This window comes from Narcine bancroftii, chromosome 7 (assembly GCF_036971445.1).
Source record: "Narcine bancroftii isolate sNarBan1 chromosome 7, sNarBan1.hap1, whole genome shotgun sequence".
Taxonomy (NCBI): Eukaryota; Metazoa; Chordata; class Chondrichthyes; order Torpediniformes; family Narcinidae; genus Narcine; species Narcine bancroftii.
Genome location: NC_091475.1, coordinates 70054857 through 70076028, shown reverse-complemented (window position 1 = coordinate 70076028; position 21172 = coordinate 70054857). Strand labels below are relative to the sequence as shown.

The 21172-nt window shown below is 41.6% G+C and overlaps 1 protein-coding gene across 1 annotated transcript in view; it reads left to right on the top strand.

Annotated features, from left to right (window-relative positions):
- The first annotated feature begins 619 nt into the window (after positions 1-619).
- Positions 620-21172, top strand: part of LOC138739000 (endothelin receptor type B-like) — a 50238-nt gene continuing 29685 nt past the window's right edge. Inside the window, exons 1-3 of the mRNA XM_069890317.1 lie at positions 620-1099; positions 20450-20562; positions 20640-20844. Of these exons, the coding sequence (XP_069746418.1) occupies positions 668-1099; positions 20450-20562; positions 20640-20844 (750 nt within the window). The 5' untranslated portion in view covers positions 620-667. The remainder of the gene's footprint in view (positions 1100-20449; positions 20563-20639; positions 20845-21172) is intronic.

The window sequence follows — 21172 nt, the reverse complement described above, 5'->3', positions numbered from 1 at the left end:
CCTGAATGAGCCAAGCCCCACACAGCTACTCACAGCCAGCTCTGTGGAATAAAGCCTGTTGAACCGACTCGCGGTTTTTCTGCTCGATAGCACATCACACTCACGAACATCTGTAGACACGGTGGTTGACAGGCATTTTCCCAGATCTTGATGAATCTGTACCTTTGCCTACATGACCTGCTAAGCTGCTCCAACATTGTGTCTGTGTGTGTGTGTGTTTTTAACCCTATTTTAAGTCTAAATTGCGCCAATATTCTGGAGCACGGGGGCTGAATGATTTATAGGGCAACGATGAACTGTAGCAGATTCAGCGGCGTTGAGATCGGCTGTAAAGGAAAAACATTTGCTTTGTAGGGCTTGAGCCCTTGTTCACTTATCCGCACTACTGGAGTCCCCCCCCCCCCCCCACGCCGCCGCTTCAAATGGCTCTAAAGGTAACTCCACCTGGACAAGAACTTGCCCCAGCAGGATGCCAGGACTCCGTGAACTTTGAGCGAGAAATGGGATCCCGCTGCGCCTGCCAGAGGCGGGAGTGAGCAAGTTGGACGCTCCCTGCGCTGTCATCCCGTGTGCTCTCCTCTCCTTCCTTAGCTCCGCCTTCCCGCTATAATTTCGCGGTGGAAAACTCTCCGCGCTCCCAGTCATCGAGCTTGTCTGGACGTTCAAGATGTTCCATTACGGAGCCCTCGTCGGACTGTTCCTCCTCCTGGTGGGGGAGAGCACCATCCGCGCCGCCCGGGGCCAGGAAGGGAAGACCGAGCCCCAGCCCGAAGGACCCCCGATTGCGCCCACCCCCCACAAGGTACCGGTGAACATCAACCAGAGCACGTTCAACGCGAGCAGCCAGGGTCAAAACGGGAGCCGGGCCATGATGCACCCGATGTGCAATCAGCGGCCGAAGATCAAGGGTACCTTCAAGTACATCAACACCATCGTGTCCTGCATGGTGTTCGTGGTGGGGATCATCGGCAACTCCACGCTGTTGCGAATCATTTACAAGAACAAGTACATGAGGAACGGACCCAACATCCTGATCGCCAGCCTGGCTCTGGGGGACTTGCTGCACATTGTCATCGATATCCCCATCACGGTGTACAAGGTAAGGCGGGGCTCGGGCGGCATCCAAAGGGGCAAGGATGCAGCCAGGGACGGGTCAGTCGCGGGGCTGCGGGGCTTGGGCGGCAGCGGAGGAGCGGCATCCAAGGGGGGAAGGATGCAACCAGGGACGGGTTCAGTCTTGCACGGTCCCATCACCAGATGCCATCCCATTCACCTCGAGGTGGAAGCGAACAATTCCACCGATTATCAGTGGCAGGGCCACTGTTCCACCCGGATACCCGCCGAATGTGCCGTGACTCCGGCTCTTAAAGAACCCCCCCCCCCCACCCCCCCCCCCCCAAGTCTTTGGAGGTCCACATTTTTCAACTCCAGGCGAAGTTCGCGACGAAACTTTCATGATCCCCCCTTCCTCATCCCTTCGGGCGTTTTACAACACATGCATCTCCCTTTGGGGGGGGGGGGGTCGTTTTCCTTTTTTTCAAATAAGTTGCGATGAGCTTTGATGTGGGTCAATCAATGCAACTGTAGACCGTGACAGATAACCGGTGAGATGTGAATATGGGAAAGACCGTGGAGCTGGAGCCTGTTTCGCAGTGGAAAGGCCCTTCACCTGATTGCAATGTTAGATAGAACTCCCTTCCTGAATATTCCCGCGATGTGTGTTCATTATTGCCAATCAGATATTCCCTGATTCACAATAGGTATTGCTGGATATTAGATAACGCTCAGAGATTTGTAAGCAGAATTCCCTTTCTTTATCCACTCTTTACTTTCCCAATTTATTGTGGGTTAAAAAAAATAATTCTGCATAGAACATAGACATCTACAGGCCCCTCTGCCAACCTGCCTCGAATCTTCCGACTGCGTTCCATGGGCCGACCTTACTCCTCTCATACAAGATCCCATTGTAGCTGACTCCACCACTGTTGCCAGGAGCACATTCCGTGCACCCACCACGCTCTGTGGAGGGGGGGTGGGGGGGGGCAGATCTTGTATTGCCATTGACTTGTGCTATCTATGTTGCAGCCTTTCCGCTCAGATTATTTCATGAGGGTTGCCTACCCTTTCGATATGATCCTAGTGTTATCCAATTTCATGAAAGTCCGCAGTCTTGAAATTAAATTTGAGGTGCATGCAGACAAATCCAGTCTTCCGCAGAATCAGATGTCCTCCTACAGCAAAATCTGAGCCAAAATACATTCACAGACCTGTATAAACAAGGTGTGAGCTCTAAGTCCATTAAATTCTCCTGCGTAACTTGATCTTCCTGAGACAATAGTGGGTTTTATTTTCAGACAGCAATGTTGGGAAAATCTAACATAAATTTAACATAATCACGCTCCTCGTGGTCGTTTACGCCGCACCCCTTAAGTTCCTGTGCGCGCTGGTCCTGGCACGTTTACGTGGAGCAACGTGGCCTGTGTCATCAGCTGGACGTCGAATTCAAGAGGTGAGTTTTGTAGTGCAACTTAGGCCGCAGGCTCTCCGCGAAATGTAGTAGGGGTCCTGCAGGATAAATCGTGGTGCAGGAGATTGACTAAAGATTCCTGCACTTTTTCTTTTTTGGACTTTTTTTTGTGAAGATCACATTGCATGGATGTGCAATGCCAAATTTCGCTGATTCTGCCATTACATGCGTGTGGTCGAAGGGCACTGATCCTAATTTTACATACAAATGTTATTTGCATACTTGTTTCATTTTTTGGGGGAGAATTAATTAGTCCCTTATATTTTTATTAACCATCAATTAAGAAGAGTAGAAATATGCTACATTAATAAAGGAGCAAGGACATGAAAACTGGAACTGGAAGAGGCCAATGGCTTCTTTAAACCAGCCTTCAGTAAAATCATGGTTGCTTCAATTTTGGACCCAAATCCACTTCCCATGCCTCTTGGTTCCCATGTAGTTGAAGTGTCTGTCAGTCTCCAAAGTTAATGACTTCTGGTGTTCCTCATACATTAGTTTGACTGACAGAAGTATCCAGCTGTGACACATGTAGTTTTTTCCATTTCAAACAGCTAAATCGAAAATGAGAGAATCCCAATTGATCCAAGCAAGACCACATTTCCAGGCATGCAGCCAAAGTACTGTAAAAGTTGTGAGAGGAAGTCCACACTGCATCAATGAACAATGCATCTTACCTACACACTCTGAAAGCTGTAAAGATTTTTTGACTTTGCCTAAATATATGTTTGAAACTTTTTTTTATGCTCTTTCTCCATTTCGTCACCTTCAAACAATGGACTTAATCGTTAACACTAAACACTCTGGTAGGAAATAATTTCCAGTTCATTTTTTTTCATTGAAGTTTCACCACAATCTAAGGTATTTGCATATGTCAAAAACAAAGACTGTGAACAGTTTGTAATACAAGATCACAAGATAAAGGAACAGAAGTAGGCCATTTGGCCCATTGAGTCTCCTCCTCAAATCCACCCTAAACTAAACTATTCTCACATCTAATTTCAAGTTTCGGCTTTTCCCCATATCCCTTGATACCCTGACTAATTAGATACCCATTAATCTTAAACTCACCCAGTGATCGGGCCTCCATAGCTGTTCTTCTTTCTCTTTGGTTTGGTTTCGCGGACAAAGATTTATGGAGGGGTAATGTTCACGTCAGCTGCAGGCTCGTTTGTGGCTGACAAGTCCGATGCGGGACAGGCAGACACGGTTGCAGTGGTTGCAAGGGAAAATTGGTTGGTTGGGGTTGGGTTTTGGCTGTATGTGGCAACAAATTCCACAACCCTCTGGCCAAAGAAATTTCTCCTCATCTCTGTTTTAAATGGGTACCTTCTAATTCTAAAACTGTGCCCTCTTGTCCTGGATTCACCCACCAAGGAAGACATCTTACTCACATCGACTCTGTTCAATCCTTTCAGCTTTCAAAATGTTTCTATGAGATCCATTCTCATTCACTATGCTCCAATGAAAACAGCCACTAAGCGTTCCTAATATGTTAGCCCTTGCATTCCAAGAATCATCCTGGTGAATCTTCTCTGCACTCTCTACAACCGTGAGTGGGAAGGGAAGGTTGAGAACCATTTCTCTGGACCCAATTTTTATTGAAATATTTTGCTTGAGAAAATTTGTCATTGGCCCATTTCCTTTGGAGTTATGAAACCGTGCACTTAACAAGTCAATTAGGTATGATTAAAACAGTGGTTTTCAATCTTTTTCTTTCCACCCACACCCCATCTTAAGCAATCCCTTGCTAATCACAGAGAACCTATGGCACAGGGAATCCTTCAAGTGATATGTGAGTGGAAAGAAAAAGGTTGAGAACCACTGAGTTAGAAGTAGTCCTCCTGTCCCCATATGTTGCAGGAGATGGTACATCAGAATTCAAGGCCAAGATACCTGCCCATCTCCAACATTCAGCTATGTTTATTGCAGAATGGAGCCAATGTAACAGAAGAGTTAATGCAAGTCCAGAAGCAAGAGCTGGGTGCATGTTGCATGTTAAAAGCCAAGCACCATTAACATGATTAGCGGTAGGTGGGGGCACTGCTTTACACCCTGGCCTGCACAATCTCCTGTTGTATGACTGTGATGCGTGCATCCATTCCATGATAGCTATTGGAGCTCTTCATCCAATCAATAAAACCAAAATTGTTCATATTGCTAATCACTTTTCAGTTTCTTTCTTATGAACATCACCCACATATCTAGACTATTCATTATCTTGCTAGTCAATGGAAAAAAGTGCAAACGTGGCATCATGTTCATGGTTGGACTCAGATCACTAGACCCTTAGGCAACAGTACTTCTGCTTGAACTGCTTTGTTATTCAGACTTTGCACTGGATATGATCTGCATAGAGGTTAGTGCAATGTTGTTACAGTGCCAGCAATCTGGACTGGATTTCAAATCCCACGCTGCCTTTATGTACATTCTCCCTGTATCTGCGTGGGTTTTCTCTGGAGGGCTACGGTTTCCTCCCACCTTTCGAAATGTACCAGGGATGAAGGCTAACAGTATGTAAATTGGAATCGTGAGCGGAAATGGCCAGTTGTATGTCTAAATTTATAATTGGGTTTGCAAGTAGCAAGTAACCGAGAGGCTGGTCAGAGAACCCCGAAAGAGGGAGTAGATCAAGTCATCTGGCACATTATGTCAAAAGTCTAACAGTGCAGAATCCATAGCCTCATAATTTATGCAGATCTTTAATTTCCAATGACCTTACTTCCCGCACCACACAATTCATCAATTTTTGTCAGTAAATGCTCTTTAATGAGTAAGATGTTGCTTTGCTCTTCAGTAATTTAATTGTTACTTTCAGAGCAAAAACACTCTTCAATGCAGCATCCTGCATTCTCACAATTAACGCTCAGTTATGTGGCTTATTGAATTCATGGAAACACAGAAGGCTCCTCTGTATGGAAACAATACAGTCGACCCTGGAGGGATGCTTGGTCAAAGAGCTCTGTACAGATAAAAGCCGAGCATCTGTGGAGAGTAATGCTTCAGGTCATTGACCCTTCAACAGAACTGTTTTATGGAGACTCTGAAAGGTAACGAGTATGAGGAAGAGGAGGCCGGGTTTGCGAGAAACTTCCAATGCATGGAATGCAGTCAGAAGAAGGTTCTGAGTAGTTGGATATCTGAAGTGCAAGGCCATGATGGGATTTAAACACGTTAAAGAGGACGATAGCGTTTGGGAGATGCTAAACCATATGAGGGCAATAGTCAAGAGTGGATGCGAGGAATTGAAAGAAGTCCTTTTTATAGGTTAAGCTAAGGGCGAGGACGAAAGAGAAAGAAACTCTTTGATGAGGTTTTCAAATTAAGATTAGCACAGATGTATGCAGTGTCTAATTTGTAGAGGGTATGACAGGTTTACTGGGGCTAGATACTAGAGGAGAGTTCTTGGAGGTCAGAGTGGTGCTTCATCAGAATTAAGAGACCATTGTTTTGTGTGTTACAAAGAAGGTTGAATTCCTTGTCATCACGATCATGAATATTTTGTTGCTTCTGACCAGACTTGTGTGACAGTAAAGATATAAGAAAGGAACTATACAGAGATTGTGCAGGTGTCTAAACAGTGGATGTGGATGAGGAAAGGGCAAGTGAATAAATAATTGCAAGGCCAAAGTGTTGAAGGTGGACTTTCGATGCTGGGGCTGAAGGTGGATAAAACAAGCAAGAAACATGGGAACCATTTACAAAATAAGTTGTAGTGGTTAAAGAGAAACTGGATAATTCAGAGATAATGGGAAAGGATTTCAAGCTATAGCTGGGGACGGATGAATGAGGTTTTCTTAGCATTGCCCATTTATTCATTTCCTAACACATTTAAAATAAGCAGCAGTTTTAAAGATGGTCTTGAAAGTGTTCCTATTGAATTTCAAGATTTGTAAACATACAATTTTATTGGCAGCACAGTTGGTGTGCTGGTTAGCACAAAACCTTTACCATGCCAGCAAACGGTCCCAGACCAGGGTTCGAATCCCGCGTTGTAAGGAGTTTGTATGTTCTCCCCATGTCTGCATGGGTTTTCCCCGGGGGGCTCTGGTTTCCTCCCACTTTTTGAAATGTACCAAACTGTAGTTTAATGGGGTGTATATTGGGCAGCACAGACTTGTAGAGCCGAGTTGGCCTGTTACCGTGCTGTACGTCTAAAAATTTAATCTTTATCTCCTTACCAACAGATGCCCAGGTGAAGGTGCTGGCTGATTTTTTTTCTTTCTTTGTTTTTTACGATCCTCTTTAAAATCTGCCTATTTAACTAAGTCTTTCATCATTCGGGCTAAGATCATTTTCTATGACCTAGGTCAGGGGAGGCCAAACTGCAGCCCGTGAGCCATATGCGGCTCTTTGACATGTAATATGTGGCTCACAGAAATATGTTGGCTGAGACAGGAATTATATAAGCCAGTGTTCACTATTGAGCATGGCTGGCAATTGAAAAGATTTGGTATGTATACTATATGTGCACCTGTAAATTTTAACCCACCCATTTTTGACCAAGGCCGCCCACTCTCCAGAGCTCCAGGCACCCTGACTGTGGACTTTCACCTAGGCCAAGTCCACTCGCCTACCAGAGCTCCCAATGTTGCAACACCATCTCTCATGTAGGCCCTGGCCGGATGTCCTCCATAGCTCTTGAAGCCTTGACCATGGACTTTTGCCTTAGCCGAGGCCACCTGCCACCTGAACGGGGACTCTCATCGAAGCCCCGGATTCTTGACCATCCAAGCTCCCGACACCTTAGCCACTTTCTCATCTGAGCTCCTGACACCCCAACCACAGAAACTCGCCTAGGATCTGGCAGCCCACCCATCCAAGCTCCCAACACCTTGAAATCAGATTTATTACCCAGTCCTAGTCGCCCGCCTGCCCATCCTTGTTCGACGCAGGTACTTAGTGTGGTAAAAGTAAAAGTAGTATACATATAATCTAAATTTTACCCGAAACATTTGTCCACAAAATTCAACTATAGACCAGAGGTGGGCAACCTTTTACCATGTCTGAGCAGGATGGTGTGTCATTGGCTGCACTGATGCTACCAGTAATTAAAAGAATAATAATTTCAGTATTTCTTTCCCGGGGTCATTTGGCTAACAACATAACCAGGGATGCCATTTTAAATTCAAGATGAAGATACACCACCGACCCTGTGGTAGGTGATACACTTCTGGCCTAATGCAGGAGGCAACCTCTGTACCTGCAGAAGAGCATGGGGACAAGACAACATCTGGCCAGCGTTAATCAGCTGACCTGAATAGACGAAGCCCCACCCAGTCAAGTGTCAATCACACTCCAGGATATAAGCCTGAACGGGCCCTTCAAAGTAATTCTCAGAGTTTACAGCAGCTCTCCTCACAGCTGCCTCTGTGGAAGTTTATGTTGAATAAAGCCTGTTGTACAGTCTTTTGGTTTTATGTGTTTGCTTCTGACCAACAGCGCATCACAGACCCTCCGCAGCATTAGAAGGTAAACCAAATACTGCTGTGTTTCTTCTGCATAAAATACATTTTAAAACTTGCTTTACCTCAGCATTCGATCCCCTTTGAGGTAAGGATTAAGCCAGGGTGTACCAGGTTAGTTTCTTTTCAATGCTCCCCCCCCACCTCCCTCCCTCCCTTCCTCGCCTCTTATAAACTCGGCTTTTTCCACTTCCCTAACCCATCTTGAAATGCGCCCATGTGTGCTGAATCAAGTGCAAAGTCCTTTGCATGGTGTATGTGGTTTTAACAAGGCGATTTTATCCAGCGCTGCCAAGCTGGGCTTGGACAGCCTGCCTTGCCATCCGCCTAATCCATGGCAGCCGTCCCTTCTACTGCTCGGCTTCCTGCCAAATAGTAGGAGCCCCTTTGCTTGGCTGCGCCGTATGTACACACTCATGGGTGGCGGTGCAGGGAAAGATTTTTGCATTCAGTTGCAGACCAGATAAATTTGGTCTGGATCTGGCCTGCAGGCCAACAGTTACCCACCCCTGGTATAGACGGTAGGTGTACTTTTTTGTTTATTCATAGTAATACAAATTAGCAGGTAAAAAAAATTTTTATATGAACAAATATTATTACATACATATACGTAATAAGTGGAGTGATGAAGTAATTAGTGCAATGCCTTTACAGCACCAGCGATCGGGACTTGGGTTCGAATCCCACACTGTTTGTAAGGAGTTTATATGTTCTCCCACCGTCTGCACAAATTTTCTCTGGGGGCTCTAGTTTTCTCCCACTGTTCGAAATTTACAGGGATTGTAGGTTAATGGGATGTAACTTGGCCAGCAAGAACTTGTGGGCCAAAGTAGCCTGTTACTGTGCTGTATTTCTAAAAAAAATATTTCTTCATATTTTTATAAAATATTTGTAAAGAAATGTGCATGTAAGAGTAAAAATGTGTCTGTAAAATATTTTCATGTCTTGCTGCTCTCAAATATGTGAAGTGACTCCTACGTAAAGCAAGTTTGCCCACCACTGCTCTAGGTTAAACTTTGGCAAAATACTTCTAATTGATTATAGAGAGATTTAATGCCAAGGGATATTTAAAATATTAGATAATTTGTACAAATGAAAATTGATTAATGAATGGAGAAATTAGACAAATGAGGAGCTACATGGTAATTTCCACTGTTTTTAATGGTTAGAATATTATTACATTTCCAAGAATGATTGTTTTATAGACAGTAACAAATACTAATTTTGAGTAACACGATCTCCAATCCAATTCTCTACAGTGACAATAACACACTGTGACGCTCTCATTAGACCTCCTATAGTAGGTTGACATATTGGTGGCCGGTAGCCTTGCCTGCTTCAGTCTTCTCAGGAAGTGCAGTCGCTATTGCCCCTTCCTTTTTTTTTTAAACTTTATTTAAAGATTTTATCACATGAATAAAACAGAAAAAATTACATTTAAAGAAAAATGAAAAATAAAGTAATTATTACAACACAACATTAATAACCTAACTTAGATTAGTCTAACCCCCCCCCCCCCCATATATACGGCCACTAAAAAAAAATTATATATTAAAAAAAACACCCCTCCCCCAAAATAAAGAGTGAAGAATTAATGAAGTTAATAATATTATATATATAAAAAAACTCACAAACAAAAAGAAAAATAATAAGTAAAAATACTAATAAAAAAGTTATCAAATCTAAAATATCACACATAAAACATATTTAAGTCAAACTTAATTACATATACTTAACAAATGGAGTTTCTTTTTTTTTCTTTGGCTTGGCCTCGCGGACGAAGATTTATGGAGGGGGTAAAAAGTCCACGTCAGCTGCAGGCTCGTTTGTGGCTGACCAGTCCGATGCGGGACAGGCAGACACGATTGCAGCGGTTGCAAGGGAAAATTGGTTGGTTGGGGTTGGGTGTTGGGTTTTTCCTCCTTTGCCTTTTGTCAGTGAGGTGGGCTCTGCGGTCTTCTTCAAAGGAGGCTGCTGCCCGCCAAACTGTGAGGCGCCAAGATGCACGGTTTGAGGCGTTATCAGCCCACTGGCGGTGGTCAATGTGGCAGGCACCAAGAGATTTCTTTAGGCAGTCCTTGTACCTTTTCTTTGGTGCACCTCTGTCACGGTGGCCAGTGGAGAGCTCGTAACAAATGGAGTCCACTTCAGCTAAAAGACATCCTATCTTAAATTGAAAAGAATATCTTTTCCATAATTAAACAAGACTTCATCTTCAAATACCACCTATCTAAGATTAGTATATTTCTATCTTTCCAAATAAGCACTATACATTTCTTGGCCACCACTAAGGCTAAATAAATACAAGAAATCTAATAATCAATTAAACCTAAATCAATTAATGATTGCATTTTCCCTAATAAAAATATATCAGGATCTAATACAACATAGATATTATATAAACTATTAAAAATAGATTGAATACCTTTCCAAAACTGTTGCAATCAATCACAAATCCAAACAGTATGTGTAAAAAAAAGCAAGTTGATTATTATATAATGGCTTAATTACTCTTGAATACTTGTCCAATAGAGGCTCCAATACCACATTTAAATCTCCCCCAATCATCACATTAGAATTTACTTGTCCAAATAATAAAGACATATCCACAACAAAAGCTATATCCTCAACATTTGGAGCATAAACATCAAGCAAAGTCCAAGCCTCGTTAAAGATTGTACAATTCAGTTTTAATAATCTTCCACCATCTTTCTCTTCATTCTGTAACTGAAATAGTAGATTCTTGTACATCAAAATTGCCACTCCTTTTGCCTTTGAATTAAATGAAAAAAAAAACTTATCCAATCCATTCACGTTTAAGTTTCACATGTTCCTTATCTGTTAATTAAGTTTCCTGGGGAAAAAAAGCCACATCAACTTTTAATTTTTTTAAGTAAACAAGTATTTTCTTACACTTAATAAGATTATTTAAACCCTGGACATTAAAAAAAAACAAACTTTAGTTTAGATCTTTCTTACAACACCACAACAAGAAAAAAAAAGAAAAAAAAGGAAAAAAAAACACCAAGAAAAGAAGAAAAAAAAAGAACACCTTCCCTTATCCCCTCTTAAAACTACAACAAAAAAAAGAAAATTATTTAAAAAAAAAATAATAATAAAAAGAAACTTCACTCCTTAATCCAAAAATTAATTTAAAAAAAACAGGTAAGAGGTTGCTACCTCCTCCTGTCTAAACCGCACAATGCGGTAACTCCCACAAAATATTGGGTGTGAGATAACTCACACGTAGCTGACGACTTCTGGAAAATAATGCCCACTCAGTTCCCTCTCCTAACTCCCATTTCACATTAAACTATCATCATTATTTAAATCTTCTCGAGAAAAAAAAATCTTTTTTTTTAAATCAGCTTTGTCACTCCGACCACCATTGCTCCCATTTCTTCTTGAAATTCGATTCCTATCTTGTGTCTCTACTCTCTTTGGAGACCGTGGAGGACTATGTCATTCCTGGAATTGTGTGATTGGTAACAGTTGAGCAAAGTCCATAGCTTCTTTAGGATTATCAAAAAATTTTGGCTGACATCCATCCTGGAAAATCTTCAATACTGCATGGTATCTAAATGTTGCTTTATATCCTTTTTTCCATAACACTTCTTTCACAAGATTAAATTCACGTCATTGAGACATAACTTCTTGACTCAAATCCAGATAAAAAAAACACGATTGTTCTGGACCATCAAAGGAGATCTACTTTGTTGCGCATTTCTAATAGCCACACGTAAAATTGTCTCTCTATCATAATAGTTTAAACAACGAACCAGAAAGGTCTTGGATTCTTTCCTGAAAAAGGCTTTCTTCTCAAAGCTCTATGAGCATGTTCCAATATTAAGCCCTCCGGGAACTTATCTTGTCCTAACACTTGTGGAATCCATTCGGTAAAAAATTTTCTTGGATCTGGTCCTTCTATAACTTCTGGCAAACCAACAATTTTTACGTTATTCCGTCTAGACTGATTCTCCAAATAGTCAACCTTTTTCGCTCATTTTTTATTCTGGATTTGTAAAGTTTCAATTGTTTTATTTACTTGTATTTGATCTTGTACCTCAACTATACCTTGGTCACAAACATCAAGTCTTTCATTCATTTCAAGCTTAAAAGCTCCATAATCAACCATCTGTTGAGTATTAACATCCACCAAGATATTAAGCTTAGTATTAACTTGAACCAAAAATTTACTTATCTCTTTGATTGAAGAAGATAACTTAAATTCAAGATTCTTGATAAGCGTATCAACTGGGATAGATTCAGACAAAATAGGATCCTGCTGTTTCTGAATAACCAAAGGATCTTCTTTTCCTTCCTTTAGTTTAACTGCTTTTCTTGCAGTATGACTCCGTGTAGAAACCCCTGCCACAACCTCCTCAGCAGTATCAGAAGACTGGTATTCAGGGTTATCCTTAACCCATATTACATCAAAAACCTTCATTACATCAAGGTCTGTTGAAGTCTTCATAACTGGTGGTGCATTTCGCAGCGCCACCGCTACATCAATCGGTGGACATCTCTTTAAAGTCGGGTCTTCAGCTGGCGGCGTCCCAGCTGTTTCAAGTGTCAAAAGTTCAGTGACAGCGCTCATAGCGGGCGTTGATTGAAATACACGCACCTGGCTAGCCCTTTGTTCCAAAGGCTGCCGGGCGCCATTTTTTAAGAGCCCTACCGGTACAAAGCAGAGCTCCTTTGCCGAATCCTGCACTTCTCCTCTTGGATCCATTCCACGCTGAGTCCTGGCTTCTTGTAAGCAGGTAGGCTCAGATAACTTCGGAAAATGTAATTTCTTAGCGATCTGTTGCCGTTTTCTTCTACTTTTTTTCAACAATTGTACCATTAGAAGCTAGTTCAACACCTCTAACTATTTATAAATTTTTTAGAAAGTTTTAACGGGCACTTATAGACAAAACAATAACAAAGAGTCAAGAGAGGACTGGAAGGCACGTCTATTCCTTGCGCCATCTTGCCACACCCCCCGCTATTGCCCCTTCCTGACGTGAGGAGATGTTTTGTGTCCACGATAGGTTACTAGTTAAGTGAACTCCGAGGAACTTAGTACTCTTCATTCTCACCATCAGCATGTTATTGATGTTCAGTGGAGGATGGTCACTCCTGGTCCTTCTGAAGTCCTCAATCATTTCTTTCATCTTCTCACACCATTTCATGAGATTTTCCACCTCTTCTCTGTAGAGTGACTCATTGTTGTAGGTGATGAGGCCAACGACTGTTGTGCCATCTGAAAACTTGATGACACTGTTGGAGGTGGATCTGGTGATGGAGTGGTGGGTCAGTAACATGAACAGGACTGGGCTGAGCAAACAGCCCTGAGGTGCTCCTGTGCTCAGCATGACGGTGCTCGATGTTCTGCTACCAATCCAGACAAACTATGGTCTTTCCGTTAGGAAGTCGAGAATCCAGTTACAGAGAGGGGTGTTGAGTTCCAGCCAGGTCAGCTTCTCCACCAGCCTCTGAGAAATGATCATATTAAGCTGAGCTGAACCCAATGAAAGGTAGGCTGGCTTATGAGACATTGTTCTCAATATGGGTCAGAACAAATTGGAGGGACAAGGCTATAGTATCATAAATGGAACAGTTCCCTCTAGAAGCGAACTGCAATGAATCCAGCACCTCTGGGAAATGTGCTTTGATGTGTTCCATCACCATATACTCAAAGAATTTCATAATGGTGGAGATCAGTGCCACGAGCAGAGGTCATTGAAGCCTGTTACTAATTCCCTCTTTGGTACCGGGATGATGGTGGCTGTTTACGAACCAATAACACTGAGTAGAAGAGCAGTAATGCTAACTTAGCTTTTATGTGCACTATGTAAACGTCCGTCTGGACATGCTAGATCCTTTCTTTCTTGTCGGGTTGATTACCCAGGAAAATAAAAGGTTTGGCCAAATGGTTCATCTGGTCCACATCGTGGTCATAGTTTTAGGAAAAAGCTTTGCATTAATTGTGCTTTTAAATGTTTAATTTTTACACAGGTAACTACATATATTATTTAATCAAATAATTTACCCTCTGCTAATAAGCTTCCTGTCTTGATGGTGATCACTTTGATATCCTAATTCTTCTTTATCCATCCACCAACACTTATATGGAACATTGAGCACATGAGATACATTTTCAACCCTTTGTCATCTCTGTGTAACACCCGAAAGGCCATGAAGATGCACCTATTAGGGTGGCTAGGCATTTGGTTTTAGGCCGGACAGTCCAGCCTCTGAGCCCTCTGTCTTCTGTCCAGTGCCACCTTGAGCTAGACGTTAATTTGTCCTCCATTTGGAGGTGTAGGCCCAACAGGGTGTAGGCCTGACACCCCCAAATAGACAGATTAAGTGGTGGAAAGTGTCCTTACCTGTTAAATGCGACGTGCATGGCCGCATTTCTTCTCATGTGCATGTGCGATTAGGGGAAGACGTGAGAGTGTCGCCGCCCACCCCCCACCGGAAACAGTTTCTGACACTGACCCTGCATGACCTCCATTTTGGTAAGCTTGAAATGGCCAGCCTAGCACCTGTACCCTTGACCAATGTCTGTAACAGGGTATCAGTGCTACAAGTCGTTGCTAAATTTTCTGAGTCAATAGTTGCCCAATGAGAGCTGGATTAAGCCAGATGGTGGAGTGGACTAGTTGTTGGGTTCCTTGGTGTTACATCTGTAAGAATGGCCTGAAATTTAACAATATTTCACATCCACTTTAGTACAGAATTTGCGAGTCAGAGTAATTGGATATCAATCAGTGCCTGGGCAGCATGGTGGGCCTTGCGTTTAGTGCAATGCTGTTACAGTACCAGTGATTGGGACCAGGGTTCAAATCCCGCGTTGTACATTCTCCCCATGTCTGCGTGGGTTCCCGCCCTCCCCCAAGGCTCCAGTTTCCTCCCACCTATCGAAACGTACCAGAGGTGTAGGCTAATTGGGTGAAAATTGGATGACACCAACTCATGGGCCGAAATGGCCTGGTACCGCACTGTAGGACTAAATTTAATTTTTTAATATAAATTATAACCCTCTCAGAGACTCGTTGCTGCTAAGATCTATCGTTTATTGTTCCCAGTTCTGAATGCATTGCAAGGCCTTCACATGACCTCCAGCTCTTGAGTGCCACCTTTCCATCCAGAGTCTGCTGATGGAAATATTCAAAGGAAATGTGAAGTGAATTAGTAACTTTGGCAACAAATTAGCAAGGGGGTCATTAGGAATGTGATGAAGCTACTGGACTAATATCCAGCATCTTAATGCAGAGACATGACTTCCAATTTCCTGAGCATAGCTGGGGAATTTTAATTCAATTTAAATTTAATAAGAACATCACATGCCAAATTTAAGGTAACTAAAACAAAATATTGAATTGTATTAAAAAAAAATAAACTTCTTCAGGGATTGAAATCTGCTATCTTTACCTTACCCATAAATGTAAATAAATCTTAACTGTTCCTTGGTTCAATGAAATTAGGGTGTACAGTATGAGTGAGCATTGTCAGAAATGTTCTCATCCTGTAAATAATGATTTAAATGAATTATGCCTCTTTAATGTTTCTCCTTGGTTTCTCTAAGCTGCATCCAGGTGATTAATCTTTACTTTCTGGAAAATGGGGCTGTCTCGACAAGTTGCCAGCCCTCTCCCAGCTGCACATCAAGCTTCACATTCTTTGGTTTCGATTAATCCAGTTGTTGTCATCAGTGACAGTCATGGATTCTTCCCGATTTGTACAGTTATGTCTGCATTGCAACAGCTGGTTTTGGCAGCATAGTTTACAGCTGTGTTCAGAACATAGTCACTGCATTAAAAAGGCAGTTCATTTGCAAGGAAATGTAGGTTTATGAAAAAAAATCTTGCAACTTTTGGAAATTCAGTTAAGCAAAAAAACAATTTGATTACTGGCTATTAAAATCTAAGAAGAAAGAGTTGCATCTTTCACGAAATAGTCAGAAATTAGGAAGTTTTTTTTTAAAAAAGAAACCAAGTGGAAATGTTCAGCAACTCAGGCAGGATGATGAAAGGGTAACAGGATTTAGATTTTAACTTGATGACCTTTGATCAGAATTCAGCAATATTCTGATGAAAGACCATCAACCTGAGTCACTAAAAACCTTTCCCCTCCACAGATGTTTCCTGACCCACACAGTACTTTCAGCGTTTTATATTTCTTTTCCAGAATTCCAACATCTGCAACACTTTTTCTGAATCACGACTGTAATATTTTACAATGTTTTCTGAGGCATCCATGATAATTTGCACTTCATCGTGGCATGCTGGATCTGCTACCAGCTGTTCTCTGCCAAAGATTATGCACACCTGGAATCTTTTCATCCATACATTATCTAATTAACTCCCCATTTGGGGAGATACCTGATTTTTGTATGCCCCATATGTGAATTCTGACGGGGCCGTCTGCAAAGCAAACGAGATCATTCTAAAATGTATGGTAAATAAGCAAAAAATAGGGAAGACTTACTCAGTGACAAAGAGCAAGGATGTGAACAGCCCAGGACTGTACTTGGAACAGAGCACCTTGGCCAAAAATATTGAGAGAGGTTTAACTTTATGAGATGTACCACTTCTACTAAGTAGCAATTTAGTTAGAACAGATCGGTAACATACTTTTAACCATTTAATATCGACTGATAAACAAGACCTTGGAGGATATCTGGTGCTGAGGCCTCCAATAGTACTTTAGTTTCACATCAATGGGTGTCACTTCCATTGCAGGCAGTAGTATTTGATATTAGCTTCAATAGCCCCTTTTAAACTGCAGCTCCTGGGTCGCTCTCCTGGGACTTAGGTGTGATTACTGGGGCAAAGGTGCTGGAAGCACCTTATTGCAGGGGGAGCGACCCAATAAATCGCCAATCCGGTGATTTAAAGGGGATCCCGCCCCCAGCAATGACGCATCATGCACTCACTGGAAGGACTGCCGGATGTTCGGGTGCTGGCTGCCTGTGCATGCAAGTGTTGATGTCACCGGAATAAGCGGGTCAGCCATTTGCCTGTTCAAATCGGGGTCCTGTGGAAAGTTCAGTCTAACTTGTCTGCTCAGATAGAAATCATTTGACATGAAAAGTAGACTAACTAAATGATCCTCCCTAATACACCTTGTTGAATGTAATCTAAATTTCACAGCAATGACTGAACTTCAAAGGAGATTGATATGTGGATATCCTAATTTGCAATATAAAAATAAATTCCTGTCTTCTCGAAAACTAACCTATAGGTAATTTAATCCATGCTTGTGATATCATAAGGATTTGTACTAAAAACAAACACTGATGGATGAGTTAGTGGGTTGAAGAAAAAGAGAATCAATAAATAAGAGGGAATTAACTGAAGAAGTCAATTAAGTGAATATGAAAGCTTGATTACTTTCTTGTATTTATGGTGAAAATTTTGGCCCTAATAAATAAGATATTGCTTTGAACCATACATCATTTGTATACACTGCAAATCCTGATTACATCTTAAAAACCTTCTCCTACCGAATGGTTTAAATGACTTTGAAGTTTCCTTTTATTCTGCTTTATTGAGTTCATTTTTTTTTTTGCATTTATATTAAAGTGAAATGTCACTCATTTCATGACAATTAAGGGTAAACAAGAGTAAGCAAGCTCAGGTTTGTACAAATTGTATTCTTTAACGTGCAAGAATTTGTCCATGCCATTTTGTCATAAATTTCTCATGCATTATTAATGTTGCTGCGATCTCTTTCTAACAGTGATGAATTGGTTATTTAATCTTCCTTCTGGGAAATAAAGTATGATATCCGGGGAAAGAAGTTATGACAAAATCATTCTAGTCAGGCCCTTGTTCACTAGTGTAGCTAAGCCTGGCCTCCCTCAACTCTTGGTAATGACAGCACCAGTATCAAACGTTTGTGAGCAGCGCTCTCCAAGCTGACTGTAGGAATGCTAAATTTATTTTGATCATAGTTTTCCTTGCCTCGCGATCAGATCTTTAGCTATGCTCTAAGCCAGTGGTTCTCAACCTTTTTCTTTCCACTCACATCCCACTTTAAGTATTCCCTGTGCCATCGGTGCTCTGTGATTAGTAAGGAATCGCTTAAGGTGGGATGTGGGTGGAAAGAAAAAGTTTGAAAACCACTGTTTTAATCGTCCCTCATTGACCCTCATGTGCACAGTTTCACAACTCCAAAGGAAATGGGCCAATGACCATTTTTCTCAAGCTAAATCTTTTACTAATAATTGGGTCTAGTGCAGTGATTCTCAACCTTCCCACCTTAAGCAATCCCTTATTAATCACAAAGGACCAATGGAATAGGGATTACTTAAAGTGGATGTGAGTGGGAAGAAAAAGGTTGGGAACCTCTGTTCTAAGCCACAGGTGGCACATTCTTGAGGTATGTCATTACAACCAGAATATCTGATAAGTAACAAGCAAAGGTCTTTTTAAACCATTTTTTTTTTCAAATCTGTATTTTGTTCCCAGCCATACACAAAAGTGAATCATCATTTACAAAATTGTTATAATTAGTAGGACCCATTAACTGTTAACAGTATGAAATGTGCATGAAATAATATGAAGAATGAAGAGTCAGCGTACAGAGATGAGGTGCAGTCGCTAACATCCTGGAGCAGAGCCAACAACCTGTGTCTGAACGTTAATGAAACAAGAGATGGTTGTCGACTTCAGGAGGGCCCGGGGGGAACCACGCTCCACTGACTATTGATGCCTCCACCATTGAAGTCATCAAGAGTATCAAGTTCCTTGGAGTGTACCTGGTCCCTTACCACCAGCTCCAAAGCCCAGCAGTGCCTTTACTTCCCGCAAAGGCTGAGGAAATTCTATCTCCCACCTTCCATCCTCACTACATTCTACAGTGGATGTATTGATAGCATCCTGTACATCTGCATCACCACCTGGTTTGGAAGCTGTACCTCATTGGACCTGAAGGCCCTGCAGAGAATAGTGAAGTCAGGGGAAAAGATCGTTGGGGGCTCTCTTCCTACCATGAAGGACATCGACAACACTCGATGCAGGCTAAAGGCAATAAACATTGTAAAGGAATCCACACACCCCTCATGTAAACTGTTCTCCCTTCTGCCATCTGATAAGAGGTACAATAGCACTCGGGGCGCTTCCATCCAGACTGGGCAACAGTTTTTCCCCCAAGCCGTCAAGCTCCTGAATTCCCAGAACATATGTTGATAAGGTACCATGGATTTTAATGTATACATCTTAACATTTTAATGTGTTTAACTTCTAACATATTTATGTAAATATGCTCCTTGGTCCTGGAGAAACGCTATCTCATCTTTACCATGCGAACATGGTATAAATGATAAATAAATGTGATGACTGACCTGTGTCTAAATCTATTACAAAGCCCAGCAACGTTTGAAAGATTAGTAGTAAAGATGTATTGAGAGACCATCAGTCAACAAATCTTGATTCTTGAAATCTAGTAAGGATATTACTGAAACAAAATTATGTGCATTCAAATACTGTGTTAAATCCAGTGACATGGTGTTCCTGGAGCAAGGCTTTGCAGGCAGGGGCAGAGTGAATCGAATACTCTCAACCTGATCTGTTAAAAAAAAAATTCTAACAATAGAATTACCAATTTGGAAATGAAATTCATTCATGAAATTTCTCTGTATAATATCCACATCAGTAATTGATTTTGGAAGTGGGCTTCAGATTGCATATGCATACACTTGAAGATGTTAGCTTGGTACTATTAACAAACGGGATCCTATTAATTATAACAATTTGTTATAATTGTGTTTTACCTTCGAGTATGGTTGAGAAATAAAAGCAGAATTTAAAATAAAAAAGATTTTAAAGGCGTTTGCTGGTTGGTGATAAGACTTTCTGGCTGGGACAAATGGAACTAGTAAAATGCTCATGTTTATATAGAAATGTGAGTTCGATCTAACCATACCAGGGTGAAACGATAAAGGTTTGAAATGCTGTTGGTGGTAAAAGTAAATAAAAATCTGAAGAGATGATTTGAAACTCATTGGAAGTCAAGGGTAAGCTCATGTACACAGGCAACTTCCACTGAACTGGCACATTGGTGCTTTGGTTTGTGGCTACAAACATGGGTACCAGCAGCACTGGCGAATGCAGGGAAGTAAACGTTCAGAAAAAAAACATTGCTCTGATCCTGAATGCAAACTCTCTGACTGTTCCGAAGGTCATCTGAGATCCTTGTTTCAATTAATGGCTCTACTGCTAAATAGGCAATTGGCAGCCAGAAGGTACCAGTATTGTGCTGTTGAAGAATGTTTCATTCACTTGAGACCATCCTGAGCTAAGACGCATGAATTTCAAAGGAAACAGGAAGAGAAAGAAATGGCAGTTGGAAGGGTTAGAACACTTGGTGCAGATCATTGTACAGTCATTTAGTACACAACTGTGTTGGTGTTGCTTTCTTAAATTTCCCAATCTCTCAGAAGATCATTTGGACTTTCTGTTTGCAGCTCCATGCTGAAGACTGGCCCTTTGGGGTGGAAATATGCAAACTGCTGCCTTTCATGCAGAAAGCATCCGTTGGCATCACCGTTCTCAGTCTCTGTGCACTCAGTATAGACAGGTAATTTACAACATCTTTCTTGTTTGATGCTTGCTGCCAAAAGATCCTTCATATTTTATTTGTTGCTTAACATTCAGGTATCGAGCAGTGGCATCTTGGAGTCGTATTCAAGGCATCAGAGTTCCTATGTGGACGGTTATTGAAATTATACTCATCTGGGCCGTGTCAATTATTTTGGCAGTTCCTGAATCCATCGCCTTTGATCTGATGGAATCGAACTATCGAGGAAAAAAGTATAGTGTCTGTTTGCTTAACCCCATGCAGAAAACTAAGTTTATGCAGGTAAATCATTTCACAATATTGTAGAGATTGAGGAATTTATAGTTATCACAAGTGCAAACTATACTCAAGAATAAAGAAGAGATAAATTTAAACAAAGTAAGAAATGGGAACAAACTGTGCAAAATACAGAAAAAAATTATAAATATTCAATAATAATTAATGTGCCATATGGAGTGCCACAGTCGGTCAAGCGGTTAGTGCAATGCCTTTGAAGCACCAGCGATCAGGATCAGACCTGGGTTCGAATCCCGTGCTGTCTGTATGGAGTTTCCTCCCACACTTCAAAAACGTACCGGGGGTGTAGGTTAAGGGGGTGTAACCGTGTAAA